Here is an 11475-nt window from a genome sequence, read left to right as displayed (position 1 = left end):
TGTTCAGGGGACTCAAAACTGTAGAATGCCGCAGAGAACTCATTTTTTTCGAAGAGTGTTTCAGCTTCCCTTTAAGGGCCGTTTATAGTCCGACGTAACGCCCGCGCGCGCGCACGCTACGTCACGTCGGCGAAAACGACCCCTCCATAGTCGGGCGCACGGTGCAGCCAACGTAACCGGCGGCTTCCGACGCGCCCCGACGGGCTCGGCGCCAATATGGCTCCTGAGCCATTCGCGCGTCGGAGTCGGCGGAACTCTCGCACCACAATGCATTGCGCGCGAAGAAAAAGGCACCAACTCCAACACAGCTCCGCAGACGGCTTTTGCGGACGGCGCGCGACTTGGCGAACGTTCTGCGCATGCTCCGAAGATAGCAGCCGAGGGCGCGCGCGTTGAAGTCTAGAGGGGATGGCATCTCGGCTGGCGCAGCGCAACCGATGTAGCGTGACTGACCGCGAACGACGCTCGCCCGCGCGCCGATAACGTCGGACTATAAACGTGCCTTTAGCGAGGCGCACTTAAAACGCAGGTGAGAGTTTGCGCGGGCAACAAAAGCGCAAAAAAAAAAAAAATGTCACCGAAGCGATTATACGCTTTCCAGTTCCCACACGTAAGCAGTTTGAAGTGTCTCTGCCGCATTATTTTACGTAGCCGTCATAGAGCACAAACTTGGCACGTTCTTGTTAAATCACGCCAGTAAGACGCAAGTCAGTCGTAATAACAAGATACAGAAGCTTAATAGCAGTTAGGTTGAATTCCTTTCGCTGAAAACACTCGAAAAAAGTGTTTCCTTGATTCCAAGGCAGATGTGCTCGCGTTTTCGGTCAACTGGCGGGATGTTTCCGAGCAAGGAAGTAAAACAGCGCCTCACCTTCAGTCTGCCGTAAAACGAAAGAACTGTTTTTACCAGAGTTTTTGCGCCTCAGCACAGATCAGACAATTGTTTCGGAGCCCGGTATCCTTGTTGGCTGGCGTCATGTCCGCTACGTGACTGAGGAAAATTGCGTGCTCGGTGAAACCCGGCAACCACTACAGCAGTTTCAAGAAGGTGTTCCGAACAAGGCGCCTGTGCTGTGCAGGCGTCCAGATGTGAAAATCGACAGCGCTCCAGTAAACTGAGCTTGAAGAGGCCAGAGAAGCCAATGAAAAAAAAAAACGTTTTTTTTCTGTTTCTTTCGTGATAACGCCGCGATACCGCTGGCCCATGTGCAAGCGCAGTCGAGATTTCTTGGCGCAGTGATTGACGGCGAGAAATCAGTGAAAAGAGGTAAATTATTTACTCTTATTTACCTAATTATTTACCTTAGCTGTTAAGGGCTACTTGCCCCAGGTTCGTGTGCGTGTGTCGACACAAAATTCGAGCCTTCTCCTCCGGCGTCAGCGTCAGACGACCTGCGTTTTCGTCTATACAGTTTCTGGCGAGTGCTCTGTAGCTCTAAATTTAATGTAGGTATCTCGGAAAAAGATCACACTGAAATTGGCCGCCAAGATGACTCTATCATTAGGCCGAGTTTCATTTACTTGTCATTATTAGTTAGTTCACAGCAAAGTTGTAAACGTTACAGAATTCCCTTCTGCTGTCAATACATGGCCGTCTACGGAGGGAGTACGGTTAAAGAAAACGGCTGTAACTCTAGTTTTATCGAAACTATCCAGAGAAAAATAAGTGACGATTAGCCGCAAAGACGACTCTAACATTACCCCGAGTTTCATATGCTTTTCATAAATACCGTTCACCGTGAAGTTGTAAATATTGTGGAATTCCTGTCTGCCATGCTGCGGTACTTGCACACGTCACTACTTCATAAAAGAATAAGAATAAATCACTCTACAGTCAAAAAATGTATTCGTTGTCTGTGACCTACAATAATAATAATACCTATACACTCTACGTGCGTCGATTGAGGTAAAACACACCACCGCTTCGCTGCTCGACCTTCTTCACACAGTGGAAGGGCTGAGGATTTTTTTTTTTTAAATATCTGCTACAAGACAGGTGGCCGGGCAGTCGACGAAACTAGCCAATACTTCCAAGGTCGATTGATACTTCCGCCCCAGAGCCAGTTTGCGACGCCCCGAACCACGTGACACTGGGCTGTCGGCTTTATAAAGGGGAGTGTTTGCGGCGCCGCTCGTAGTTCAGTACAGCGCAAGGACCGACCAAACATGGTAAGCACTGTCGGCGGCGCGCGTTTCCTTTTCTTTTTTTTTTTTTTTCTGGTGGGGGTGGACTTCAAATCTGTGTACAATGGCGTGAGAAATTTCCGCTGTCCTTCTTTTCTCTTTTGTTTTTCTTGTAACACGGGGTACGTAGCAGCTTGATTTATACATCACTTTTGTTTTCCACTCTGTATCTTCATTTCCCCACGATGTAATTGAGGATTGACGTAGTGGTGCACTATATGGGTTCATTTTGACCACCCGGGGTTATTTACCGTGCACCCAATTCAGGGTACCTGGGCATTCTTGCATTTAGTCCTGATCCAAATGCGGCTACTGTAGCCAGGATTTGATCCCACGACCTCCGGCTTTGCAGAGCACTGTCACTGAGCCACTTCGGCGAGTGTTATTTTTTCATTGTCTGCGTGACGCATGCATAGTATCAAAGCGCACGGATAACCGCTGAAGTATTCACTACTTTATTACGTAAAGGTTCATATTCTTCGACGCAAGTCCTCTTTAGGCCATCTGCCAAGCACTAGTTACCATTTTCTTGATAACTAGCACGTTATGCTATCGGCAGTCGACGTAGCATATGATTCCTTTTGCGGAGCATCTGGGACCCCGCGAGATCAAGAAGGATGCAACGTTCGCGTATTACAACTCGTATGCTTTCTACATAAAAAAAAAAAAAAAAAAAAACAAAAAAAAAACTTTCTGAATAAAAGAAAAAAAAAAGTGTAACTGCCATTTTCAGGATACCGTAACTTGCTTGCTTACGTTTTAGTTTGTAGTTTGCTCGGCGATATTCGGAGCGCGTGGCTACCGTTTTTTCTTCACCCTTGGGCTCTAGGCACACTGAGAGCGACGGCTTCGAGCGACGAAACGGGCCGTGAGTGAACGCTCTAACACCTAGAATTCATCGTCCACACGTGCTAAGAGCGACTACATAGCTAATAGCACGAAGCCGTAACAGGGTGTGTAACAGTGACAGTACCGGTTGTCGCACGAACGATCAAATGACTGAATTTCGAAAGGTGTAGAGGTAAACCTACTGCAAGATCTTCAGCGATACGTTATGCTGCTCTGTACAGCTGCACAAATCGACTTTATTAAAGCACGCGTCACACCGGTTTGGGCTCGTATTTGCTGCCCTCATACTGGCAACACCGGGGAGACTGCGGTCCAAGTTGTCGCTCGTGTGAACGGCCGTGGTGGTTTAGCGGTTGAGGCATTGCGTTGCTAAGCGCGCAAAATTACCGGAGTCTCTCACTACGGCGCGCCTTATAATTATACCGTGGTTTTGGCACGTAAGACCCCCGAATGTGTCTTCCTCGATCGAGTGAGGTTCCGCTTGTAGACGAGCGGAAGCGACAGCCAACTCTACTGCGTCGCTTGTCACTGTAGCGCGCAAGGTCGCTTGCATCGGGTATCTATTCAAAGCAAGCCGTTGTGGCGCATTTTGACTGCATTTGCTCCCGCGATTACGTGGCACTCAGTGATAGGCGGTGACGCGCTTTTTTGACATGCGGTCGCATTATCGCGTTTGAATTGCTGAGCACGGCCCCACCGGGCAGTGTCCAGCTCGTAGCCTTTACGAACCATCGCCGCTACCCGTCACTAACGTTCCTGTCGCGCCGTTGAAAGCTGAAGCTGAAACGTGGAATAAGTGTCGTGCCAATGGTAAGAGTCAAGTATGCTTCGTTCATATGACGGCTCCGTAACCATATTTACAACTCTCTTCTGGCGGGTGAGCGTCGAGAGGGAACGTCAGCGCGCATTCCATCTGTTTTCACTGCCGTCTGCAACAGCCCTTGAACGTTAGGAACGCTGCAATGAATGAGAATGCGCTGCAGCGCTTCTTTCACTTGTCCTTCTACTATTCCCGATGCGGGCACGTTAGTTATGCAGAAACTATCGACGATGTAAGCGAATCGCCGAGTGCACTTTTTCAGTGTCAGTCCGACCTGGACAAAAACGGCCGCAATAGCTCGATTTATTCCCTCCAACAGCTGGCGATTGTGCTCCTGCGCAATTCTCAGTGCTGGTTAGTCCTAACTATCGGTGTTCACGTGTGCACTGCAATCGGTCGAGCTGGATCGCCCCACCCCACGCAGTCAGGCGGCGCCGACCCGACACCGCGGTCGCTGATCGCGGCCCAATAGTATTCGCATGCACTCGACGGGCTGATCTCACCCGGTAAGGCCACTCGACCCTCTATATACTGTCTTATTCCTGTAATATACCCAAAAGTTTCATCAGTATAAGTTTACGCGTCAGTTTCGGCCGCTTCACACCTGCGCCGAACTCGGAAACTGGCACTCCGGGCGAACCATCTGTATCGGCAACCTGCATTAGAATGCAATGCAATGCATTGCGAAGCAGCCGTGCAGTGCGTGCGAAACCCACACTTCAACAGTGAAGTAATTTCGGGAAGATTTCTTTTTTTTTTTTTTTGTCGTTAGCTTTTACGAATGCCGCCCCCTGCTGCCGCAGAGATCGTTTCAGCAGCGCGAATGAATGAATATAATCGGAGGAATGTGAGTCCAGGGACGCGAATTCCACCACGAACAATAACAAAATTTTACTCCCTCTGTGCATGCACAAAACGCGATGGCGGCATCGCGAACAGGTTTGCATAACAGTCCCTCGCTGGAGTTGGCAAGCATCCTCCGACTGGCGTTCAAGGGATGCTTTCGCCGGCCACGTCTTCGCAGCTCCCGTAACTACTTCTCACTTCACTGCACGTATGCACCACACACTGCTAATCGATACACTATATACGTGCTTGCTATTCCTGCGCGTGACTTTCCCGTTGCTGGGCCCGATGTCGCAGTTTCGACTCCCCAGTCGCCGTGGCAGCGCGCACCGATGGAGGTAGAATGCGGGAACAGTGGTGAAGTGTTTTGGTGGCCACCTTGACAAAGACCCGGGTAGTGGAAATGAATTCGGAGCCTCCTACTACGGCGTCCTGTCAGCCCCACTGCTGCTTTGGGGGCTTAATTAAACCCCTTAATCTGTTGTACCTCCGTGCCTATTCATGGAACGCATGGACATACCTGCTTGCGCCAGGTTCTTAGATTTCGGAGTCGTTAACACCATGCAGACAATAGGATTCATTAGTCCATTTGTTTTTTTCCTTCCTCCTGCTCACGCTGCCTCCCTGTTGTGTTTATTTCGCAGAGAGAATGCATCAGCCTGCACATCGGCCAGGGGGGCGTGCAGATCGGCAACGCATGCTGGGAGCTGTACTGCCTTGAACACGGCATCCAGCCTGATGGCCAGATGCCCAGTGACAAGCTGAACGGCGGTCTCGACTCGTCATTCGACACTTTTTTTGCCGAGACGGGCGCTGGCCGATATGTCCCGCGCGCGGTGTTCGTCGACCTCGAGCCCACCGTTATCGACGAGGTGCGCTCTGGCCCCTACCGCAAGCTCTTCCACTCGCAGCAACTAATTGGTGGCAAAGAGGACGCTGCCAACAACTACGCGCGTGGTCATTACACCGTCGGCAAGGAGCTCATCGACGTAGTGCTTGACCGCGTCCGGAAGCTGGCCGATCAGTGCTCGGGTCTACAGGGCTTCCTCGTCTTCCACAGCTTAGGCGGCGGTACCGGCTCCGGATTCACCTCGCTTCTTACGGAGCGTCTTTCAGTGGATTACGGGAAAAAGTCCAAGCTCCAGGTCTGCGTCTACCCAGCACCTCAGGTGTGATTTCTTTACAGCCTTTGGAAATCGCGATTAGAGGCGATGAGCGTTTTGTTAAACTGCAGCAGGTTGCCGCCTCTGAAGGTTTAACCAAAGAGAGGGCGAGAACCAAAGGGAGGGTGAAGGGAAACCGAAATTGGCCAAGTTTGCTTCTCATTATCGAATATCCCCCTAGAATTCAGTGCATGATCGGGAAGAAAGCCGTTACTAAAGCGGTATACACCTTTTAGAACATGCGCAGATTTCTGAAATGTTAGCAACGAGTACTCATCTTCGGTTAATTGACGGACGCGGATATTGGCACCATTGGTGAGGACTAGTTGGTTGATCTTTAGAACTATGTTCAAACTCGACTGAACCAATGACGCACAGAAACAAATACGAGCTTTTAATGCCTATGCATTCTTTGGCCAGTACCCCAGCACACTCTGCCCGTCCCGTGACGCTTCATGTCCTCGAAATCAATGCATATTTGGTCAAGGTAACACGTGCAATCCTTAGACCGGTAAGAGTACATTATTCGTAGCGATGATTAAGCATGCATAAGCTAAATAAGTAAACAAAAGCTAAGTAGCAGCAGTAAAAAAAAATGCTTGCGCATTAGTAGAGAATTGTTAGCTTTTATGTCTCTTCTTCGTGTCATTTTTTGTGTCCTTGTTTCAATCATCCTCTTTCAGCATTATTCTAAAGACGCAGGTATCTTCTCCCTGGGGCAGCGAATAACACCTAACACAATCGAGCGAAAGGCACCAGGTCTATAAACGAGCTTGCGCGACTGTATGCTGGAGAACTCGTGTTTCAGTGGTTGTCGCGTGGCACAACGGAAGTACGTGCCAATTCTGAACATTGGGCGATGCTTACGCGTACTTTTAGTCTAGTTGCACCGGGTACTAAGAACGGCGACAGAGCAAGAGACTTCTGTGGTGATCTGTATGTTAGACATCGAATAGGTTTCCTTAGCTACAAGTTACTGTCGCTTTGTGCGCAGAATCCACTCCCCTTGTACTATCATTTCTAACATGGCAATGGCATTTAGTCAACACGCCAATATTGAACCTGTGCAGGTCTCAACTGCTGTTGTGGAACCCTACAATGCCTTGCTGACCACGCACGCGACCTTGGAACACTCGGACTGCGCCTTCATGGTTGACAACGAGGCTATCTATGATATCTGCCGGCGCAATTTGGACATCGAGCGGCCCTCCTACCCACATCTGAACCGGCTCATCAGTCAGGTCGTCTCCTCCATCACGGCTTCCCTCCGCTTTGATGGTTCGCTCAACGTCGACTTGACGGAGTTCCAGACCAACTTGGTGCCTTATCCTAGGTGTGTTCCACCGTTTCTGAGCTTTCTTTCCCACCTCTGTTCTAAACTCCCTAGCGATTCTTTTTCTCGTCTATCATTCTACACTCGCCCGCGTACAATCGTATAGAACGCTATACATGCAGTGCTACGATGTCTGTAATACCACCCCTTTCATTCGTCCCATCATCCCGATGTCCTCTCGGATCTACAGCCTGAAACGCGTTCAGCCGAAATCCATCTTAGCCTGCCCCCCCTTCCCCACATTGTTTTTTAATGTAGCAGCGTATTCGTGCAACTCGCTTACCTTCCCTGTGCGCATGCAGGATCCACTTCCCACTGGTGACCTATGCACCCGTCATCTCCTCCGAGAAGGCCCACCATGAGCAGTTCAGCGTGAACGACATCACCAACGCTTGTTTCGAGCCGGCAAACCAAATGGTTAAGTGCGATCCGCGCAACGGCAAGTACATGGCCTGCTGTATGCTGTACCGCGGCGACGTGGTACCTAAGGACGTCAACGCTGCCATTGCGGCCATAAAGAACAAGCGCACCATACAATTCGTGGACTGGTGTCCCACAGGGTTCAAGGTGGGCATAAACTACCAGCCGCCTACCGTGGTGCCCGGCGGTGACCAGGCCAAGGTTCCTCGTGCCGTCTGCATGTTGTCTAACACGACAGCCATCGCCGAGGCCTGGGGCCGGCTGGACCGCAAGTTTGACCTGATGTATGCCAAGCGCGCCTTCGTCCACTGGTACGTGGGCGAAGGCATGGAGGAGGGAGAGTTCTCCGAGGCCCGTGAAGACATGGCCTCTCTCGAGAAGGACTACGAAGAGATTGGTATGGACTCAAACGAGGACGTCGATGAGCACGAGGAGTACTAGGCTGAGCACTACATTCCTTCGGCAAGAACGACGACCTTCGCCTAAGTTAACTGCCGTTCATGTTGCAAATTTTTGTCATAAAAGAGTTCATTGCTCCACTGCATCATCACTTCTTCGAACGTTGGCTTCAAAACCTTGATTGTTCCCTCTCAAATGGTGGTTCTGAGACGCTGTCTAGCGTTCTCCGTTAAAGTTTTTCCTTTAAAGGAGCCGAACTCCATACATCTGGCGCGTATTTCCTTCATACTCGTTTCCGTGCGCCTTTTATGCTCGGCGCTAGTTTCCCCCGACGTTGCTCCGTCCCTGTAGCTTGAAAGTGTGCACGACCAGGATTTAAATGTAAAACCTTTCCTGCTTTGTTTCCATTGTAACCTATAGCTACACGGCACTTGGCCGTATGTCAAAAGCACGCAGTACCTTATGGAAACGCACAAACATGCAGTAGCAAGCAATGAACCAAAGGAATATCAGGCGAGTTGTTTGACCGGGATCAAGTACGTAGGCTTCATGCCTTTTTAAGTTTACAATAACTCGTGTTCTTCAGCCGCAGAAGAAAGTGAACTGGAGTACAACCCAAACGATTTTTTAGGCGGTGCATGAACAGGTAATCGCTATTCACCCCCGTCTCCAGTCAGCACTCAAAATATTACGAATTCGATGCTGCGAAGACTAGCACGCCGTTGCTCATCGTCGGCTTTCTGGTTAAAGCCACCGAGGATTGGGCAACTGATGTCGGTGGTGAACTGATAAAGTGTTTCACGAAATTTGAACCAAGAATTTAAAAAAGAAACTGTTAGCTGCAGCTGAATCAAACCAACGCCATATGGTACTCCATAGAGTATTCTTATATTCCGTTTATTCAGTTAATTAAGGAAGATCAATTAAGCAAAATTTATAACTTTAGGGCCAAGTGCGTTTCGTTACCGTGCAGGGGGCATTTCAAAACGACCGATCCAATTTTTTTTTTTTGGCAAAGTACAAGCTGCGTGGCGATTGGTTTCGGCGTTTAACAAAAGCCCGCGAAATATAGAAAACCACGTGACTGCACACGTGCGCTATCGTATTGCAGCGCTTTCAACCGTGCGTCGAGCCTATCGCTTACCAAGGATGGCGGCGCTTCCTTTCAATGTGCCGTCGCCAAAGGTGCTGATGTACATACTGTGAAGCCGTTGCCTAAAGGCGCGGCCGCTCACTTCGACACGGTCCGCGCACCCGGTTCTTACGAAGCGCGATTCAACTCCATGCAATACGATAGCGCATGAGCGCAGTCACGTGTTTTCATTTCATATCTCACGGACTTCCTTTAAAAACCGAAAAAAAAATCGGGGCGCAGCATGTGTGGTGCCACAAATAATTGGATCGGTCGTTTCTGAATCCCCTCTAAAACACAACGAAACGCACTTAGCCCTAAAGTGAATATTAAAATTTTTTGCATAATTTATCTTCTGTAACTAAGCGGAATATAAAATAACATACTCTCAGGGGCGCCGCATCACGGCAAACTATATGCTGTTGTATTCATCCAGCTGCTGCTAACCACTTCATTTTTTTAATCCTTCGTACAAGTTACGTGAAACACCCTGTGTAGGCCCCACGGCCCCACTTCATCATGAAAACTTATGCAAACAAAATTTTTCAAAGGTGTTCAATGAGAATGCTGTCAAATAAAGTAAAAGTGAGATCATTTTGGCGTACTAAAACAACAAATATTCGTTGCTTTATTTTACAATGTATTAATTCGTTTTTAGCATCCCCTACCGACCAGTGCTTTTGGCGCAGTAGAGCTGACCTGTGCAAGCTCCAGTACAGCTACCACAGGGTTTCCTACAATGACAGCTACAGTAGATCTGTTATGTGAGCGCACTGTTATCGTCCAAGTTGTTTCTTTTTTATATATGTCTGTGTTTGTTCAAGGCGAGGCGTGGGCTTCAGTTCAATTTCCACCTCTGCTAAAGCACGAAATTTATTGGCAAAACGTTGAGTGCACATTGTTCGTTAACGTGCATGTTCACGCTGCTGCATCCAACACGCTGTGTGCCGCAGCCACGATGAATGCTTAGTACTACACGAAGGAACGCCGCGCTATGCTCGTTCAGTCTGCATAACGCAGGCTCTGAGTGCACTACAGGCAGCAAAATGCTGGAATTCTTTATAAATGTTGATATGGTGCAACGGAGTCTTGTTTTATAACTGTTGGATATGATTGCAAAGTGTATGGTGTTGCAGAGAACTGAGAGTTCTTCAAGGATACTGTAAGGTTTCGCATGTATTGTTGTACTGGGAATGTGCGTTAGCCATGCTACTTTTCATCCATTAAATTATTTTTTTCTACGTGTACACTGTGCATAATCTTATGCGAATAAAAGTGAGGTCGTTTTTTAAACCTCTCGGCAGTGTCATTCATTCTCATCCTATTCTCTCACGTTCTTAAGGAACGTACAGGAGCAATTGAGTTATTAACATCCTAATTACGTGAACTTGGACACAGGCCACTCATATAGTTTGACACGTTGGCGCGTCAGCTGAGGAGAGTTGCAAGCATTAAAAAAAATCCGAGGACTCCTAAGCACTTCCTGCGAGTGGTGAATGCGAAATCATTATTTATTTATTTATTTATTTATTTATCTCAAATACCCCATTACAGGGGTGTTACATGAGAGGTGGGCATTCGTACAGGGTTTGTTCGATGTGCGCTTTGAACAGATACCGTGGCTGTAGAACAGAGCAGAGTGGTGCACGACGTGGGGCGGAACGTCATTCCACTCCTTGGCTGTTCGAACAAAATATGAGCGAAGATGTGCAGCTGTGCGGGCATGCGCAGGATAAACGGTGTTTTGGTGGTTAGTACGGGAAGATGTGAGGGCATGATAATAGGTGCGTAAGGCAAACAATGGAAGAATTTGTGAAAGAGGATTAGTCGAGCGACTTTGCGTCGCAATTCTAAATTTACAAGATGGGCTTTGTTCTTTAGGTTAGTGACACTTGAGTGACGTGAGTAATCTGAATATATAAACCTAGCTGTCCTATTCTGAACACATTCTAACGTTTTGGACAGATTAGATTGGTGTGGGTCCCAGACGGCGCAAGCGTATTCAAGTTTTGGACGAACTAATGTTAAATATGCTAAAAGTTTCACAGGAGCAGGAGCAAGTCTTAGGTTTCGTCTGAGCTAGCCAAGAACTTTCTTTGCTTCGTTAGAAATGTTTATGTGGGACGACCGAGTGAGATCTGGTGTTATGGTTATACCTAAATATTTATAGGAATTCACGGGTGATATTTCGGAGCCGCAAAAGAAGTGTGTCGGAGTAGGATAGAATTTTCTGCGATGGAAAGAAACGACAGATGTTTTCTTAATGTTCAGAGTCATTAGCCAATTTCTGCACCAGGTTTCAATAGTTCTTAGATTATTTTGGAGGGTC

At 48.3% G+C, this 11475-nt stretch overlaps 1 protein-coding gene across 2 annotated transcripts; it reads left to right on the top strand.

Annotated features, from left to right (window-relative positions):
• Positions 1-2061: 2061 nt before the first annotated feature.
• Positions 2062-8159, top strand: LOC126545799 (tubulin alpha chain-like). 2 transcript variants are annotated; one of them, XM_050193800.2, is made up of 4 exons: positions 2062-2169; positions 5344-5868; positions 6933-7195; positions 7498-8159. In XM_050193800.2, the coding sequence occupies exons 1-4, from the start codon at positions 2167-2169 to the stop codon at positions 8054-8056; spliced, it is 1350 nt and encodes a 449-aa protein (XP_050049757.1). In that variant the 5' UTR covers positions 2062-2166; the 3' UTR covers positions 8057-8159. The 2 variants fall into 2 exon arrangements, with proteins under 2 accessions (XP_050049757.1, XP_054917785.1); XM_055061810.1 differs by lacking the exon at positions 2062-2169 and adding an exon at positions 3826-3843.
• Positions 8160-11475: the final 3316 nt, after the last annotated feature.

This window comes from Dermacentor andersoni, chromosome 1 (genome assembly GCF_023375885.2).
Source record: "Dermacentor andersoni chromosome 1, qqDerAnde1_hic_scaffold, whole genome shotgun sequence".
Lineage (NCBI taxonomy): Eukaryota > Metazoa > Arthropoda > Arachnida > Ixodida > Ixodidae > Dermacentor > Dermacentor andersoni.
Note: the sequence above shows the minus strand (reverse complement) of the source record. Positions and strands in the feature narration are given on the sequence as shown.